General features: G+C 34.8%; 1 protein-coding gene across 3 annotated transcripts in view; it reads left to right on the top strand.

Moving 5' to 3' along the window:
• The window catches only part of LOC140058568 (guanylate cyclase 32E-like), a 36935-nt gene that overhangs the window by 6424 nt on the left and 9397 nt on the right, over nt 1–21114 (top strand). For all 3 annotated transcript variants that reach the window (XM_072104253.1, XM_072104244.1, XM_072104260.1), the window contains exons 2-9: nt 13431–13864; nt 14241–14547; nt 14788–14934; nt 15345–15547; nt 16103–16238; nt 16782–16918; nt 18377–18561; nt 20274–20376. In XM_072104253.1, the coding sequence (XP_071960354.1) occupies nt 13469–13864; nt 14241–14547; nt 14788–14934; nt 15345–15547; nt 16103–16238; nt 16782–16918; nt 18377–18561; nt 20274–20376 (1614 nt within the window). In that variant the 5' untranslated portion in view covers nt 13431–13468. The remainder of the gene's footprint in view (nt 1–13430; nt 13865–14240; nt 14548–14787; nt 14935–15344; nt 15548–16102; nt 16239–16781; nt 16919–18376; nt 18562–20273; nt 20377–21114) is intronic.

A 21114-nucleotide genomic window follows, 5' to 3' on the forward strand; every position in this document is an offset into this window, starting at 1 on the left:
TCTTAAAGTTAAGTTATAGTTTATTGCTTAGTATCTAAATATGTTTTATTTTCTGCTGTACGAATATATATATATATATATATATATATATATATATATATATATATATATACTCATTCGTCTTAAAAACAATGGATTAATTTCAGATTGATTTATGATGTTCGATTCATTTTATCATAAATCGGTTTTACGGCATATAAAAATGTCAACTTGCTCCAAAAATTCAGAAATTGTTTAATAGCTCACAATATTTTAAATTTACTTTGAACTTCAAAAAAGACCGACAAACTATCATACAACATTCCGTACGTCTGCTTTAGAAAACAGTAGCATTGTATATTTTGCTACTCGGAGACTGCGGCAATTAACAATATAATAAGTATGAGTTGCATCGCATAAGGTGCCGGATTGTTAGAAAACTTACTTGTAAAAATGTTGTCGTGTTAGGATGGAAATCGGTGATGGAAAATAAGGAAAATTGTCTTCAACTTAATGTGATCGTGTTAACAGAGAGGATGCTTGATCAAAGAGGTCGAAAACCCGCCCTCTCCGTTCTCAAAATAGATTTGTCAACCCAATTCTTGATTTTACACTATACGCAAATGCGTAAAAACCCGTTCATGTGTGAACTTACAGTATACAACATCTAATCACGATTCGGCGCGAAAACATCATGTGAATCGTACAGATGACGATAATCATTCTCTCGTGTGAACCAGTCTTAAACATCTAATAGCAGACGGCTAATTGCTTTTATGTGAGCCAGAAATTTGAAACACAAAAATCAATACCGTAATAATTATTTTGTTCATAGGCGACATAATATTTTGAAAATGTATATAAAAAAGCATAAACCTAATAACAAAAAGTATACCTATGTCATAAACAACAATTTTTTTTTCATTTTCCTGCGACAGATCAAACCATGTTTGTTACGAGCCCACGCTCTGATAACATAAGCCATATTATACAGTTGAACGTAGGTCTAGATACGATGCCATTACCAAATGACAAATATGCATCTGTACTATAACCCCTAACATTATGCGTGGTATTGTTGTTAATGAGTATTTTATTTCTAAAAACAAAATATCAATCATATGTTGTATAATGTAGTAATCGAAGACGACGATCCCACAACGAGGATTATAAATAAAACACATTGATTAAAACAACCTATACAACATATAAACAATTCATCACGCAGTCTTTATTACTGAACCAATCCCGTTGTTTAAAAATGAGGTCAATATTGAAAAAAAAATGTTGATCGAACGACCTTGCAATCGTAAAACAAAATATTATAAACAAGTTCTTACAAAACAATTCCATTCTGAATAATTAACAAACGATGATATTGAAAAAAAAACAATCATAAAATATTTAACGTCACGTGCAATTTAAACATCTAGGCCTAATAATAATAGCACAATCCCCACAACATCATATACGTTTATGCTTATTAAACTTAACAAAATGAGCCGGTCAAGAAAAATAAAGAAGACATCCAGAGTTGTATTAATGGCTTGCACATATTCTGCATTATGACTTATTCTTTTGTATATAGGAAATTCGGATTATGTCATCTGCGGGCCCATGGTAGTCACAGCACAGTGCAGTGCCTAACCATGAACGAACGACAGGAGTGGGCTCAGATCGACAGCTACACCTGGGTAACTCCTACTCTTCAGAAAGATACAATGAATTCTTCTTTTATAAAACGTGGTTCCACTAGGAACGAAACGCAAGGATGTAACGCAACGTAAGTGATTTGACCAACCACAAGCCATGGATTATTGGAACAGTCGCTTGTCATTGGTCAACACGCTTGCGTTGCGTCTACGTCTTTGCGTTGCGTCTCTAAAAGCTTAAAAGTACACACGAGCCGGTTGTTGTGTACTGGACCTCCAGTTATTATTCGAGGAGACCTGTTCTACGAAACAGAACAATGGTCAAGGAGGGCCTTTAACCTGTACCAATGGGTATGGTTTGTTAACCCTCTGCCTAAACCGCTCGCGGCACTCGACTCGTAATATATGAATGTTGTACATGCAAAAAGACGCGTACGTTTGTTAAGCGTTTGAATATTGTGCGTTCTTTTTCGCATCAGTGAAGGAACATTCAACAGGTAACCAACTTTTCCAGCGACGTCAGCTGACTTCATAGGCTTTAAAGCTTTAAAAACACGTTTTCATGAAGTTAACACACGAACTCTCAACCAAAATATTAGATCACTTACAGCGTCAGAAAAAATTCAAAATAACAAAAAACAAAATCTGTTTTACTCTTGTCCTAAAGAGATGTTGCCATAGAAACGGATAGAAAAGGAAAGCTGAGCGTGTGAACGCAGTTCAACTGTGTCTCTAAGGGTCGATTACGTAAAGCCGTTTCCATTTAGGAAAGGTTAATACGAACAACAGTTATACAAGGTGATTAGGATGCGTGCTTTATTACTGGTCGCAATGAGATACAGTAATCCCCCGTAAATCTCCTAAAACCCCCCAAAATCCGAATACGAAGGTATCTCTATACAAACACGACGGATAAAATAGGCAAAGTTCACAGAGAGAAAAAAAAAATCTGGTAAATATTGATTTTTACTCCTAAATAACTAAAGTACTTAAGTGCATTTAGATTTATGAACTCATAATATAACGTCTTATTTAATATAGTACATTCTCTACGAACCTATGTACTGTATCTATTTCCGAAGTATCATAGGAAAATTTGGTAATACAACATCACATGTGTTTCACCTAGTAGAAACCTGAACTTTAACCTAACCTTACATGATACAGGCGCCACATGTGATATAAATGAGACGCTGTATTTACCAAATATTCCTATGATACTTCGGAAATATAGATAGTATTACTCCATGATAGTATGTGGAGCACTGGGAATCGGGTGATATTGTACGGTACTGTTTCGTTGTAACGTATCAAAGATCTTGTTCGATACGTTACCAACTATAATCACTGTGCCATGTGCGTAATTACGTTTCAATGGCTTAACTCAGGCTTATAATCTGTTAGTATACGTATTATACAACTATTATAAACTACTGTATTTAAATATATAGCACTTGTTTGTTATAATAAATACTGACAACAAATTAGTAACATTAGTTGATATCTGTAGAATCAAAGTACAAACTCCTGTCCTGCAATGACAATGTTCGGTTGAAACGGAGTACAACGGCCATAAAAATAATACTTAAAATAGCTTAATTATCTTGATTTTATCCTTAACACAAACTGAACTGTAATTTCAGTAAACTAAGTACTTTCAATACGTCATTTGAGTGTCATCGAATTCTGTACACGTTTAAACTGTAATCCATATACCGTAATAAATATTATACAGTACCATCTAAAGGACCAAAGCAAATGACATCACAAAGGGTCAAATAATTGGCAACAGGAGCGTCCCAGCTGAAGCGGATGAAAGACTAGTGATTGCTGGTTTTATACGCATCCTGCGCGTAAATACGCGTATCTTCGGTATCACTGACAAAGCAGTTATCGACTTTACTATCAATAACACCTTAAAATGCTATCTCAATCTATTATTAAACAAAAGTTTTATATCATTACAGATTAATAAACCTGTACTTTATTAATAACCAGCAAAGAAACCGAATCTACTGTAATGTATAGATGGTTACGTTTGAAGGTAGAAAACAGACTAATTGCATGTATAAATACAATAGTCGAATCCTACAGATCGACACCTTTATTTCTCAAAGGAAATAAATCCTTGTCATAAAGTGTCACAGCATTTCAAAAGACACCTTCATGGCGTTGATTGATTTATAAACTACCGTAAGTCTACAAATAAAAACATCCTCGTTGCTGTTAAAGTCACGATTAAATTTATTTTCCTTAATTCAATAAATAATAATATTGATCAGTTGTATTCTGGAATTCGTTGTCCTTTATCTATTATTTGTCCGATTTCTAGAATTAAATTAAAAACGTGTCTGGTTTGGCCTTAATGGCCACCCATATCATATAAACATCATTGTCATAAGTTATTCAAAAAATAATTCAATATTAATCTAACAGTTGTATTCTGGTATTTGTTGTTCTTTATCTATTATTTTGTCCGATTTCTAGCTTTAAATTAAAAACATGTATGGTTTGGCCTTAATGGCCGCCCATACCATATAAACATTATTTTCATAAGTTTTGTTTGTGGAGCTATTCTTTGTGTGTACTGTAAAATGTATGAACATTATGACTACTTTTCACAAGTTTAATGTACCGTACGGCAATATTATGCAATGTTGTCCTTAATTGCACCATAGGGTAAGCCTATTAAGACAATCTTGAAGGAAGGCATGCCATTAACGATGAACGGTCATGTTCGTAGGAATTATGAGTGCCATTGTCATTTTCGTGGGGGGGGGGGGGGGTGTTCTTCCTTCTATATAATTATACGCATCCGTTTACTAAAATGTACACTGTTGATTTTATCATTCTATAGTCTATACGCCAAATGAGTTATTGGAATATTTCTTATTTCACCCCACGCTTATATATTACGCAAGCGAATTGACCAATCACAAGCGACAGTTATTATCCATCGCGTCGTGATTGGTCAAATTATTTGCGGCGCGCTTTTGTGCGGGAACAACTATTTAGAAAGCAACATTTCAACTATGTCATTTACTGAAACCTCTGTACGAAACAGAGTTTTAAAGAAATTGTTATTCATGACATTCAATTTCAATAACAGATATTTTTGCTATATGGAATTGCCTCAGGGGTCTGCGACGAGGAATGAGCCCAACCTGAACGAAGGCAACATTGCCCGAAGAAAACTAAACATACCATACGCAAATTCATTCATTTCAAATTCAATTTACAAAAAAAATGAATTATGTTAGATGAGTAAAAGTATATATTGAATTCGTGACCTAAATCGCAAATGGGACTCTCAACAAAATGACAATTTAAGACAAAGCAAGCATGATAATATCAGAAAACACTGTTAATTGTAACTACTGTAAATTAATATTGTTTGTATGGGTTAAGTATTACAAACGTTAATACTAACGTGACTCCTTTTGAAAGTTATTAAACGCCAAACGTCTAGATAAGCATAGGGCTCCGGGGACCATCTCCCTTCATCCATCGCCATATTGACGGCTTAAGCCACAATAGAGAGCAAAACCATTATTTTCAAAACATTTCCAAATCCCTAGGGATCCATAATGAACGTAATAAATAATGTTTGAAGGCGAATTGCAATACACATGGTCAATTATCAAAGAAAATAACAGTATGTAAAAATAAAATAATAACAAATAACATTAAAATATAAAAAAAAACAAAGCATGATAGCAAAAACCTGATCATACATTACGAAAATTACAAATGTTATATCTTTCCGCCGATGGCTGGTTATTTTGTCTACATAATTAATTGTTTACGATAACATTTAACGTTACTAGACCAATTTCAGCATTTCATAAATGGACTCACAGGATAACATATATCCAATTTCCCCACACGTAATTTCAACATTTAACATTGCGTTTGCGGGTGACGAGTTCAAATCTAGGTCAAAATAGAATGGTACGCAGTTTTTGATCGTATATGTTGTACTCGTTCATCCACCCGTTTATGCAGATGTCAGTAGATAGAGCCTAACAGACTTTCGCAAGTCATCCAGATACGAGTCAGACTGTATTAAATACTGTTAATACACGATACTGACAGCTGCAGAGTCGGATGATTCTTTAACATTTTGTTTCAACCTAAACAGACTAGGCAAAAAGGGTATGCAGTTTTGATCGTAGTGTTGTACTGGTTCATCCACCACTCATGCAGCCATGTCAGTAGACATAGCCTAACTGACTATTGCAAGTCATATAAATACGTTTCTGGTTGTATTAAATACTTTTAATACACGATATAGCTGTAATTATGTTGCTATTCGTTAGACCAGGGTTCTTAGCCTGTCCGTCCCATAGCAAGCTAGTACTAATAGAAGCCGACAAAAACTTACGTATAATATAACAATAATTGATGAAGGAGACTGGTGATGCTCATGGGGAGTACTATTGAACTGTACGGCCTTCAGTATAAAAATATGATACACCAGCTATTTTGGTTCCCGTTGAGTGGAGATATCGTGTATTAAAAGAATTTAATACAGTCAGACTCGTATATAGATGACTTGCGATAGTCAGTTAGACACTATCTAGTGACAACTGCAAAATCAGATGGTTCTTCGACATTTTGTCTCAACCTAAACAGACTTAAAATATTAACAAAAGGATTTACCAAAAAAGGGTGATATATCAGTAACTAATGCTGTCATAATACTTCTATTAGAAAAAAGAACCAATCTGATAAAATGAAACATTTTATAAATTACGATCAAAAACTTCTCTGCAAATTCATCAATCATGACGCTAATGTATATATTGAAACCTTTCAAGTTATCATTCATACATTTGTGTGATATTTTTATATATAAAACTATATACAAGATTAAATGTGATGAAACGTTAATAATAATAAACACTCACGATTTGTCACAAATACAATTGACAGGATTGAAAAATTGTACATAACCTTAGGAGATGGAAAGAATCCAAAATAAGTATCAGACTCAGAAACAAACACAATATTTGTCGGTACAATATCATACTAATTCACTGTATTATAACATTATTAAACAATAAACAAATAACAATTATAGTGCGGGTACACGTTCACAGAAGAGGGCTTCAAAAAGGGTGCGTAAAGATATGTGCTGCTCTGCGTACAACAGATTTGGAAATACGCATTTCCCATGGACACGTAGGTGGTGTGGAAATAAATTAAATCTGAAATCTAAATCTGGGGCCCTTTGATTCAATGAAAACTAGGCGCCTATGTTATCGCAAACCCCGTCACGAACAGTAAAAAATAAAAATATTGCGCCCTTTGTGACCATAGTATTTTTCAGTAAAACAGGTAGCGCAAGTGCCTTATGTCTCGAAGTGGCTGCTGCACCTCCCCGTTTAGTTTATATACAAGTAACCCCACCCCCCCCCACCCCCTTGGGGTGTAGCGTCGCGGTATGTTAAAAGGGTACACGTTTGCTTACTATCGTTCCCACGACGAAAATAGCGTAAAAGTTTACCAAACATACTTTTACATGGCTGTATGAAAAAAATGTTTCTAAAAAATGATGACATAAAATACACATTTACGACACGATAAAATGAATGTACAAAACATATACCGGTAGTTGTTACGTCAATCAATATATCTCTTTACATCCTCTTATGAAAATTACAAATCCAATAAGATATTAAAAAGATTAATAATGGCTTGGTTATTACATTGATATAAAGTATAGGCTACACTCTATACAAGATGAATTTACTTTGTATTTATGTATATGTAAGCGAAATTAAGATATGAAGAGGCTGTTAGGTTTTTTTATAATTACATATTTAGAAGACAACCAATTCCCATTACCACACCACCTCCCCCCACACAATTGAACCTTGGTTATCACTTGAATCTTAGTCAATAGAAAGTAAACTACTATTTATTGACTATGCTTGCATCAACGCAACGCATCAACGTACGTAGGTGCAACGTAATTGACCAATCACAAGCAACAGCGTAGATGATCCACAATCGCGTCCTGATTGGTCAAATTACTTCCGGTGCGCTAACGTCCTTGAGTTGCCTGCTGTAAAGGCAACCAGGCAACTTGACCGAGGATCATATTTTAACAACGTATTAGGGATGTACATATGATTTCAGAACCATCGCGAAATTAAGGATATCGCCGCCACGCTCGCCGTACAGCCGTCGCCGTAAATTGATGTTACGTCCCTAATATGTTGTGAAAATATGGTCCTCGGTCAAGTTTTCCTTTAAAAGCTCTGTGCAGCTATATCGTCTGAAAATTTACATAGCCCTAATTCTACGAACCACATTAAAATAACATTACATTTAGTCCATAAACGCATACAGTCGAATTTAAATTGAGTGTTCAGGCATAACTGATAGGCAGTTATCCAAACTGTTACGCGAACCACCATTTACAAGACAATTACTGTTGTTACTGTTGCAAAATGCATGTTAAACATATTTGTTAATGTGATATAAATAGAGCAGACAGGATGATAAATGTGGTTAAAGAATAATAGTTAGAACGTGGATACATCATTGTGTTTGATTGCGAACTGTATCACGCCGTCTAATGTTTTCCATTATCGAATAAATTTACGCACGCGAATCAACATTTCTGATTGGTTACACAAAAGATGAAAATATTAATACGTATGCGCATTAATAAACGATGTCGATTCGCGCAAATAAATTCGCCTAGTGGAAAAAGGGGTTTAAATGTGATGTGAAGATATCTAATTTTATAAATAGTCAGGACATACTTTTTCTTAAAGGTTTGATCCAAAATTATAGTCATCAGACGAGCAGTAATTTGTATCATAAAAACATGTATGAATGCTATATATTTGGATGGAATGATGAATGGCGCCAATCAATAAGGGCCTCGCAGGGTTTCTATAATAATTCAATTGATTACCTTTTAGTACCTGGAGTCTAAAGTTATAGTGTGTTTGATGGCTGGTTTGTTTATTCCTATGCTATAACGATAACCAACCCCTTTCTACCCTACCACTTCCATACATGCAAGCCATCCGACTAAGAAGGTACAGGCCAATTATGACTTTACGTATCTCAATTGCACCCCTCCCCAAACCTCATGCTACTGCAGCATTTGTCATTTTTGTTGTTGATCAAATTAATTGGTTAGTTAGGTAATGTCTATGGTTTATTTATATCCTCCCATTTCACTTAGCGCATTGAGACATTACTTGTGGAACGCGCTATGTTTGTAATATTCATTATAACATTTGAAGAGCCACAAACGGAAACGTTTTTTTTTTCTTTAACATGAGACACCCAGCAAATACCTAAATATTCCTCTAAAAAATAAACATTAATTTTGTCTTTTGAATTTTCAGCAAACCAGACATGTAATTACCATAAACTTTAGATTGATATTGATTATTCCATTTCATTTTTCAAGATATTCGGATTATGTTTCATTTGTGGATTGTCGTTAGATTTCCTGTGCATATGGTATACCTATTTATATAGTTACGCTCATTTATTACACTAAAAAAAAGAGCACAGGTTATACTTAAGTGCATATAGCTCTGTTATAGTTTGAATGCAGCCAAATTAATTGGTCATTTTAAAGCGTAATAGAGACTTTTATCATCTCATAGCCGTATACGTACGTCCAACGTAAATCTATTTTGACAAAAAATATTATCTGCACGCAATACTTTGTCATTCGTAGAGATGAATTTGGAAGATGGAAACATGAATACGCTTGCGTGTAACCTGCCGCTTTCGATTCGCGCGAACAAATTCGCCTAGTGGAAAATAGGCATAAGCTCTGCCTACGCTATTAAACTAGTTTGACAATAACAAAGTGTGATGTGCCCAAATATAGTGATATGCCGAAAGATGGTCATGGTGATATGAAATCATCATATCCATATATGGGCACGTCACATTTTTTTTGGCACATAAAGTTTGATAGTGTGGACAGAGCTTTAGAAATCTTGATGTGGCGACAACGGAAAATATGATTGAATTTCTTTTAAATTTCATAAACACTTGATGCATATTGTTTATATGAAGTAGCTTGTAGATAATTAACCTTTTTTATAAACGATAAATATAGATAACTGTGTGATTGACTATAGTCTATTAATTGAATAGATATGGCAGTAGATTTATATCAACCATCTCCGAGGTAATGACAATATAATAAGTAGCGTTCCTAATTATGTAATCACTACCCATGTTGTGTATAAACATATACTTATATAAATGTTTAACTCCTAACCGCCTAAAGCGATATATATTGAAATAAGTAAATTGAAATTAACAATAAATATGAGGAAATCGGCACGAGCAAAACAAATGTGAACAAAACATATCAATGTTTATACGCCGCCGTCTATCATCTACCAGCGTGTAACATTCGACGAATGCATGCTCATATCCTACCAAGTGTGACAGTAGTTATTACAAATTATGAAAGCCTTATTTATCCCCTGTTGATCCTGTACGGTCTATTCGTCTATACGGGCTTTTTATTACTTTTTTAACACGTCATCAATGGTACGTGCACGTAAGGAAAAATGTGCTTGTGCACCAATTCATGCAATATTAAGACTCCGCCCGATTTAGCAAAGGTGTCGTTAAGCTTTGTCCCATCAAACTAGTTTGACAAAAAAAAGTGTGATGTGCTAAAATATGGCATTGATATGCCCAAATATGCTATTTGGTTATTGATGATATCAACGTTAGTCAATTCGTGTAAGAGTTCAAAATTATGACCAGGTCTGCAAAAGTAGGCCTATACAAAACTAGTTCATACGTTCAGACGACGTTGAACTATTGTGTGTGTCAATTGTCTTATTCATTTAGAAACTTTTTTTTCAACATAATGATTTGCTGAATACTTTTTGTATTCGAATGGTAAATTGTAAACAGATTGTACTCAACAGAAAATCATTCGAATAGAAAACGTTAACCACACCAGCCTTTTCGTTAATGCTTGGTTTCCACTAGAGACGCAACATAACGACGTAACGCAACGTAATGGATTTGACCAATCACAAGCGATGGATTATTCGGCTGTCGCTTGTCATTGGTCAACACGCTTACGTTGCGTTAATGTTCTTGCGTTGCGTCCTAGTGGGAACCAAACTTAAGAACAATCTCAACGCTCAACTATCAACGGATAAACTATACTCAACGGATAAACTATACTCAACGGGTAAACTATATTCAACGGATAAACTATACTCAACGGATAAACTATACTCAACAGATAAACTATACTCAACGGATAAACTATACTCAACGGATAAACTATACTCAACGGATAAACTATACTCAACAGATAAACTATACTCAACAGATAAACTACACTCAACAGATAAACTATACTCAACCGATAAACTATACTCAACGGATAAACTACACTCAACAGATAAACTACACTCAACAGATAAACAGTACTCAACGGATAAACTATACTCAACGGATAAACTATACTCAACAGATAAACTATACTCAACAGATAAACTACACTCAACAGATAAACTATACTCAACCGATAAACTATACTCAACGGATAAACTACACTCAACAGATAAACTATACTCAACGGATAAACAGTACTCAACGGATAAACAGTACTCAACGGGTAAACTATACTCAACGGGTAAACTATACTCAACGGATAAACTATACTCAACGGGTAAACTATACTCAACGGATAAACTATACTCAACGGATAAACTACTCAACGGTAAAACTTCCAATCGAATATGACAAATTACAACGAAACGATTACATAAACGTACGAATTGACAAATGTAGTAATGCTCTATATCAACACTGTGTCCAGTGTGAACAGGTGACAAACCACTGTTGTTCTATCTCTCAAACAAACTACAATTCCCCTGAGGTACACCGTAATTGTCTATTTAATCATTCTATGATACGTATCAGCACAGCCGTATATTTCAACTTTTACAGTAAATAATTGATGCTTTTCACAAAACAAAAACTATATGCGTACATAGTTATATTATCGATCGCTTGAAATAAATCATTTTACCTGATTTAAACGGAAACGAAGAAGAATAAACTGGTGCAATATTAAGTTCACTGAATGTACTATCGTCATTTTGTAGGATTTTAGCGAGACTACTGATGGTCTTGAAACAAAACGGTGTATAAACTAGGTCAAACAGGTTTGTTCTCACAGAGGACGTGACGCAATGACGTAAGCGTAACACCAGTTTGACTAATCACAAGCACTGGATTATCCGAACTGTCGCTTTTGGTCAACTGGGTTTCGTTGCCGCAACTCAACCCAGTTGACCAAAAGAACGCACGTCAAACTTTACATTATGGAGGATACTATAGGGCTGCACGTGATATCATATTCCGAAGTCGCAGTTGAACTCGCGTTCAGCACGACACCGCCTTCCATTCGGATTTCTCGTTTTCTCAATATTTTTTGTTGTGGCATTTGCGTTTCCGGTGGTGCACACACAAAGAAATTAAGAATTTGCAGCGAAATATTTAAATTTAATTTCACTACTGTATTTATTTTACTGACACAGTAAATTTGTGCGGTAATACTTGAATCACACAACGAATTATTTGTCCATTAGTTCTATTAACGTAGAGTGTGATTGATTTGATGTCTATTCATGAAACATCTGTCTTTGTAATATCAACGCAAAAACATTACTTTTATTTCGAGTATTTCGTTAAAGGCTCAACAATAAAAACATATACAATCTAATGTAATGTTAATATTTTTTAAAACATCAAACGATGTAGTTTATTTTTTTTTTAATTCATATTTAGTGATCTGACATATACTACATTTCTTTCAAATTTGAGTCAAAAATTAAATTCTTGATCAGGTTTTAATTATTATTATTATTATTATTATTGTGACAAGATGTTCCTTTTGTGGTAAACAGTACTATCGAACACTATCAGCTTATGGCCGGTCATATTTTATTAATTTAATCACGAGTTTTGAACGAATAAAAAGTAAAAATAACACTCCAGAACAATTTTAAAATGTTCATCTTATTTGGTTTTTTAAAAAATGGTTAATTTTGCGAAACAATCGGTGACCTCTCTCCAGTTTTGCGAAGACAAATTTGACATTAGCGCGAGCGTACCTGATACTTTGGTTTAGGTGATAATGACAGGTTCGAATGATATCTTTCTCGACTGCTGTTTACATGTGTGCTGAAATATACCGTAAAGGCTTAATATTGCAGCAGAATAAACACAGATAATCTCCCAGATTGTGAATTTAGTAGCCAAAGCTCTCGCGAATTCCGTTGACCATATTTAAAAATCAAGAGCAGATGTAATGATACCTTGTCATTTTATTGTCTGCTCATTCCTCCTCATTCTGCAGGATGTGTCCTAGTTGTCAATCGCGTACGAGACTCTGGGGATTTCACTTTCTAATTCTCATTGTTGCCACGCTTTTCCAGTGGAGCACTTACGCACAGTGTTTAATTTCACATATTGTTAAACCATCATTTATGGATTTTTAACAGGTTTGACTGAAATTAGTCTGCATACCGGATGGGATAAATGCCAGAACAATGATTTAGTACAACATTTATGTATTTTATAAGGTAAACCATTCAATGTGTGTGGACAAAAAGGTCGACTTCACGCTTCAATAGGCTTTTCGATTGCACAAGATGATCATTTAACACACCTGCGTATTCAACGATTCTACGTTGTGATACATTATGAATTAACAACAGTCTATAACTATGCATGCCTAAACGTATCTTCTTTTTTTTTTTAACACAGGAAAGACATGTAACTGAAGATCGAATGCCATAATCAACATGGAATTCAAAAGGCAATATCTTGCAACTTGCATCTTAATTTTGATATCGCTATGTTGTGCATTTCGACAACCAGATGCAAGACACAGACGAAATCCTGTTCAAGAAATTGAGGTGGGTTACTTGGCAACGGCGACCAATTCCTTATCAAGATATGCCCGGACGGCTGGTGGCGCTATGACTTTAGCAGTAAATGAAATTAATAACAATAGAAAATTACTTGAAAACTATAAACTAAAGTTTGTCTACACCGATATCCAAGGTGACGAGGAGAAATCGATTGCTGCGCTTTCAGACATGTGGAAACATGGTGTCAGTGCTTTCTTTGGACCGGATATTACGTGTACAACTGAAGCACGCATGGCGGCCGCCTGGAATCTCCCGATGATATCATATGTAAGTATGTTCTTACTGTGGGTATGACACATGTTTCTCTCCTCTCTGTGTAATATTATTTAGGAGGCGACCTTAGATTATGAAAACTTACATATGTGTTGGTGGAACCCAGTACTCTTCTATTGTTCGCTAACATGATTGATCGCAAATAGCACAATGCATTGTGGGAAGGGTTTGGGAGCAAAACGTCACGACGCGCACGTACAAACAACAAACCATGTACGTGACGTTTTCTTCCAAATCCTTCCCACCATGCGTCGCGCACGTTATTTGCGATAAACCTTATTGCCACAGCAGCGTTGTCGCCTTCTTTATGTTTCATTCACATTCCTCAATACGACGCTATCATGTTATCGAAGTTATTTTTATTCCTCAGCAATGTGCAGAATACGAAGTTAGTGACAAGTCGATTTACAAAACATTCGCAAGGACTAACGCGCCAGACACACAGTTTACACGCTCCGTCTTGGCCCTGTTGGAGCATTTTAATTGGTTTAAAGTTAGCATCGTAGCAGGAGACGAGACGCGTCGTGTCAGTATGAAGGACATTCTTCAAAAGACTTTGCGTTACAACAACGTTACCATTCAACATAACTTGACATTCGAGTCACCATATTGGCGAAACTGGACCAAGACACGGCTGCTTAGGGACATTATAGAAAAGACGTACACGGACACAAGAGGTAAGATGTAGTTTAAATTCTATTAATATCAATTACGGCTTGGTAAATAAAGTCTGGTCTTCTGTTTAATTGCATCAACAACAAAAAAGGTTACTTACAAATGATATAATATCGTCACACAACAAAACAAATATGTATCCGATAAATACATATCTACAAATATACACGACATAACCTAATGGTTGAACAAAATAACCTGTATATTAAATTTCTGAGTAAGCTTTATAATTTGTATTTCAGTTTATATTTTTCTTGGGGAGAGATTTGAATTATTTCATTTCATGGAGGAATTGGACGAAAAACATTTATTAGATAATGGAGATTATGTAGTAATATCAGTAGAAATAGATGAGTATAAAAAGGATTCAAACAAGACATTGCTAACTAGTGAGTATTCAATGAATATTATTGTAAGCACGTGTCCATTTCAAAATTCAACGATCGGAATTGGGCCGCGGAATAAGAGCCGGTTTTATAGACGGCACACTCTGCATGTTAGTTTTCGATCGTGCATATCCATAGGCCTCCACTGTGAAATATATACCCAATCGCGAGGAAGGCCGGGTCCAAATAATGCGCCACACGTGATACAATCAACCAATCAAATGAAAGGATACACATGGAGTATCATAGACTTTAAATACTGTAATTTGATTAGAATGTTCGATACTGTAAGGAAACAAAGGAAAATGAATTTTTAAAATGTATTTTGAAATATATTTTGAAATTAAATCCATTGTCGGTCACTGTTTCTATTATGATATTTTGAACTAAGTAGGATTTCGTCAATTTTCTAGATCCATACGATTTGGCGAGGTCGCCTAAACTTGAAAAATATCTACAGTCAATGTTGCTACTTTATCAAACGCCGCCGACAAACCCAGACTACGCTAAATTCCAGGACGCTGTCATTTATTATCTGGAAAAGGCTCCATTCAATTTCAACTTCTCAAATATCGTTCGTGCGAGTGAGGACGCCATGGGTGAACCTAGAATTATGGTAAATCACTTTTCTTCTTAAAGCGTGGTTCCCACTAGCAACGCAACGTAACGCAACGCTATGACGTATTGACGCAAAGTGCTGTATTAAGCATGCAATCAAAGTGCTGAAAACATCCCAGGTTTGATTTCACGCAGGCGGAGGCAAACATAATTATTGGAAGGGCATTTTCTTTCGTTGCATGCGTAGATTGCGTTACGTTGCGTCGCTAGTGGTAACCAAGCTTAATGTGTGCCACATCCTACAATGTACAATATCATGCAGTTCCACATTTTCCATGATGAAACAAATGCTATTAAATGATCAAGTTCACAATTTAATTGGTTGTTTTTCCTCAAAAATATGCTTCATACCCACTAACGTCCTTAATAACGGCCACAACATTGCGCTTAGTATACTTATATTTTCTCATACACAACTTTAAAGGGGAAGGGGTTAGTGCACGTAGCACGTAACACATTCAATTCGTCAGCTTTTGCGAATTATTCTTTGTGAACTTTTAAAAATCAAGATTTTTAGTACCAAAAACGTTTTTTGTATATTTGTATATTTCAGGTCACCGAAGATGCTGCTAATTTATATGACGCTGTGATTGAATACGCGCATGCGCTCAACCAGACATTAGCAGAGGGTGGCTCGATAACAAATGGAACAGCTATTATGAACAAAATTTTCAAACGATCTTATATGAGTAAGAACTTCTAGTTTGGATTAAAATTGTTTGAATAGCCTAATGTTCCTAAAACTATATAATAAAAATAAAAATATATAAGTATATATAATCAATGGGCAGACTACTATCATGCTACCATCGTATTAACTATTATTACTTCTGATAAAAAAAATACACTATGACTATTGCTGAATTGACCTGGTTTTTTTGTATCGTTAGAACACTTTAATCGTCTGGTGCGACATAATGGTTTAAATTGACGCATCTAATATTGCCAGATGTAGTCATGGTTTATTAAACAGAGAATATACTCACAGAAAAAAAACAAGCAGCACTTTTAAAAACAAATGCTCTGATCTATATAGAGTAGGGCCTACTGTATATAGTTTATGCTTAATTTGATAGGTGGACAAAACGGAAAAACGTATTTAAAATAACAGTATACCCTATCACAGCTGCCGCGGATATTCTGCGAAACGTAAATTGGTTAATCTTCATTCACGTACGTCGTACATGATAAATATAATGCATAACCATGACATCATGTTTACGTTTATCTAGGCGTAGCGGGTTACACACGTTATATTGACGTAAATGGCGATGCAGACGTAAACCTAACGGTGATGGCACTTCAAAATACGTCAACTGGATACGCAGTGATCCCCGTCGCCATCTTCCAAGAAGCAAATGGTAAACCAGTAAGTCACAGTGTGTCCCCATACAACATACGAATTGGATTAAATTGCTCGTAGGCGATTATAGCAATCTCATCCAATCACTTAACACTGTCTTGTGTAATTAAGTTCAAATGTCAACAAAAATCAACACCCATTACGATATAAAGTTAGTCTAATTAGTTGCCTCTAGCAAGATCATCCATTTTTAACAGCTATGAACTATGCAATACACGTACGTATTATAGTACGAAGTCATATTTAATAAAAAATACATAGTTATCTAATTATGAGATGAGACATTCGCCGTTTAACCTCAATAATTAAACGAGAACGTCGTGATGGAGACGAAACCGAATAAAAAACGTAACTTTATAGACATGAATGTGTAAATAGTATATCTTTTGGCTTTGAAATGCATACAACCGATTGTCTATTGGAATTGTAAATTACCAAAATATAAACCAACTTCTGTCCTTAAAACATGTACCGGTACTAAATACAACAATACAATACTCTGCGTTTGCTTAAATTTGGAAACTAAAAGTTTGTTAATGTAGAATCGGGCTTATACTAGCAAACATTGGAGACTTTTATTGCCAAACTTGAAGTTTGCAAACTAAAGTTTGCTAGTGTAGACTGAGGCTTATACTAGCAAACATTGGAGACTTTTATTGCCAAACTTGAAGTTTGCAAACTAAAGTTTGCTAGTGTAGACTGAGGCTTATACTAGCAAACATTGGAGACTTTTATTGCGAGACTTAAAGTTTGCAAACTAAAGTTTGCTAGTGTAGACTGAGGCTTATACTAGCAAACATTGGAGACTTTTATTGCCAGACTTAAAGTTTGCAATCTAAAGTTTTTTAGTGTAGACTGAGGCTTATACTAGCAAACATTGGAGACTTTCATTGCCAGACTTAAAGTTTGCAATCTAAAGTTTGCTAGTGTAGACTGAGGCTTATACTAGCAAACATTGGAGACTTTTATTGCCAGACTTAAAGTTCGCAAACTAAAGTTTGCTAGTGTAGACTGAGGCTTATACTAGCAAACATTGGAGACCTTTATTACCAGACTTGAAGTTTGCAAACTAAAGTTTGTTAGTGTAGACTGAGGCTTATACTAGCAAACATTGGAGACTTTTATTGCCAGACTTAAAGTTTGCAAACTAAAGTTTGCTAGTGTAGACTGAGGCTTATACTAGCAAACATTGGAGACTTTTATTGCCAGACTTGAAGTTTGCCAACTAAAGTTTGCTAGTATTGACTGAGGCTTATACTAGCAAACATTGGAGACTTCATTGCCAGATTTTACGTTTGCAATCTAAAGTTTGTTAGTGTAGACTGAGGCTTATACTAGCAAACATTGGAGACTTTTATTTGCCAGTTTGCTAGAGTAGACTAAGCTAAATTATCATTGTATTATAAGTATTGCACTTATTTGTATACCATATTGAGCACTATTTAATAATTTACTTGCCTTTAGGTATATACTGCGAAAGAAGGAACCAAGATCCTTTGGATTGCCGGCGCACCTCCGATCGACGAACCCGAGTGTGGATTTTATGGACAGTTCTGCATTCGGTCCACGAGTATTCGACTTAAGGTGATCGAAGGGATCTTGGGCGGACTGACACTCATATCAATTCTGGTAGTTTCTGTCATCTACAGGTAAACGATAATTTTAAAAACCTTATATTCTTTTTAAAACTAATCTCCACTTAAACGCCATGCTTTGTGAAAACTTTCAAAAACATGTTTTCTGCAAGTTTGTGAATTGGTCTACGTCAGCAAACTTTGGAAAATGTTTCTGAAAAACGTTCCAGACAAAAGTGTTAGCTGAATGTAGGGTGTAAAAAAAAGAAAAAATCTACAGGAAATACTATCGATTAATTGCAATCAAATTGTAATAAACATGGCCATTACTAGCCCTTTAAACTGAGAGCAACGAGTAGCGTAACACCCTCTTATAGTTTTCGTAAAAAATTATACATGTGGTTTATACTAGTAAAAAATTTACAGTTTTTCCAATAACTTATGTTATCTATAATATTAGTATTAGGGGAATAACGAATACATAAAACAAGTAATCTATCCATCAAAAAATGAACAAGACCGATCTTGTACTTATAGCATTCCTGATTGTGATGAGGAAAATAAATATCATATCATTCAATCGTGACATCCCTCTTATTGTTATAAGTTTTCTTTTACGCGATACTAATTACAGCACTGTATCATTATCTTATTTAAATGTCTTATCTCATCTGTCGTGTGTAGATTATTAAATCTTACATTCAGCCGATCGACTTGAACAGTCATGACAATTTGATGAAATATCTATATTATTTCCCTTAAGACAAAGCAACTGTCACTACGAGGTTAATAACCATTTCTACACGTTTTCTCCATTAAAAAAAACATTTAATCAATTCTAAACACAGTTGAAAATAATATATGATTATATGCCTATAAATGACTGTAACGAGTGATTTCAGACATCACTGATGTGAGATAACGAACTAATTCAATTGGTTTACTCCTGGTTATTTAATTAATAATTTCAGTTCAATCAAAAAAATCATTTTAAAACACAGTGAGGCATAGGAAAATCATTTCAAAACACAGTGAGGCATAGGAAAATCATTTCAAAACACAGTGAGGCATAGGAAAATCATTTCAAAACACAGTGAGGCATAGGAAAATCTTTTCAAAACACAGTGAGGCATAGGAAAATCATTTCAAAACACAGTGAGGCATAGGAAAATCATTTCAAAACACAGTGAGGCATAGGAAAATCATTTCAAAACACAGTGAGGCATAGGAACATCTTTCAAAACACAGTGAGGCATAGGAAAACCTTTTAATTTAATTTTCATCGATCTGCAGAATAAATTTTTTTTTTATTTCCCACACATATACGTAAACAACAATAAAAGTCACCGAAATTGTGCGGAAAGGGCAATAGAAAATGTTCTCTGTATGAAACCATGGACCATGATGTAACCAGCACTTTAATTATGAAGATTGATGATTTTCATTAGAATTATTTAATACAGTACAAAAACTGTCATGAACTGAAGAAATTCTATAAAATGGTTACCATTTTACGAGAAAAAGTGATTATAACAACAAATTACTCAGAACAAAGTCTCGAGAAGGAACATTAAAAATTGAAATGAAATATTAAATGATAATATTGTTATAATATAGTACAAAATATGGCAGGGGGATCGTTAAAAATACCCAACCTACTCATTAATCATAAATATCATCTATGTATTGACGTCTATTACACAATAATTGCAATCTTACAATATTACAGAATACATACAATACACAAAGGAATACTGATCCTATAAAATGAGAATATTTTATTGCAGAAATTGGAGATATGAACAGGAGTTGGCGAGTCTGCTATGGAAGATAGAGTTTAATGAGATTAGCTTTGGCAGATCAACTTGGCCTAAGCATGCTAGCAGTAAGGTTAGTCGATGCTGGACAATGTTTATTCACCAGGGTTAAAATACGAGCTTATCTCAATACGTGTGTGGACATGCAGACATAGATGGAGAAGCGTTTCTTTATTTCATTCATTTCATTTCATTAAATTAAAACGAAAAGGTACAAGAAAACAATATTAACTGAAGGAACTGAGGATAACCCAAGAAAATTTAAGAACAATGCCATATACATGGCTGCAGTCGCGTGCTCAAATTTGAGTCACTGTTTACCGACCGACCATCCGACCGACATAGTGAGCTGTATAGTCGCGAGTCGCGTTGCACACGACTAAAAAAACTTATCAAACGAAACATGCATGATCTAATTACGAAAGCATAAAACTAAATATTCTAGTAGTGAAACGAGCTATTTTATTTTATGCGCAGTACCACAATTTGTTTTTTCATGCAAAATAAATAAAACAACCACATCAATAAATGTCCTATATAATCATACTAATTATGTGATTATTCTATATTACTTATTTCCAAGTTATCCGTATCACAATGCGTCATAGATGTATAGAAACATCAATATTGTTTACAAATAGGGCTAATGACGGTAATTAAACCGTGTTAGCTAAAGGCTGATCATGTGATTACGAAACATCATCCATGATAAACACAAAACGAGAAAAACATGCTTGAAGCTATACATTCACACTGGTTCTGTTTCATGGAACTGAATTGGTCGCCGTTTCGTAAATTAATTGGAAAGCAT

The sequence above is a fragment of the Antedon mediterranea genome, chromosome 1, assembly GCF_964355755.1.
Source record: "Antedon mediterranea chromosome 1, ecAntMedi1.1, whole genome shotgun sequence".
NCBI classification, from domain to species: Eukaryota; Metazoa; Echinodermata; class Crinoidea; order Comatulida; family Antedonidae; genus Antedon; species Antedon mediterranea.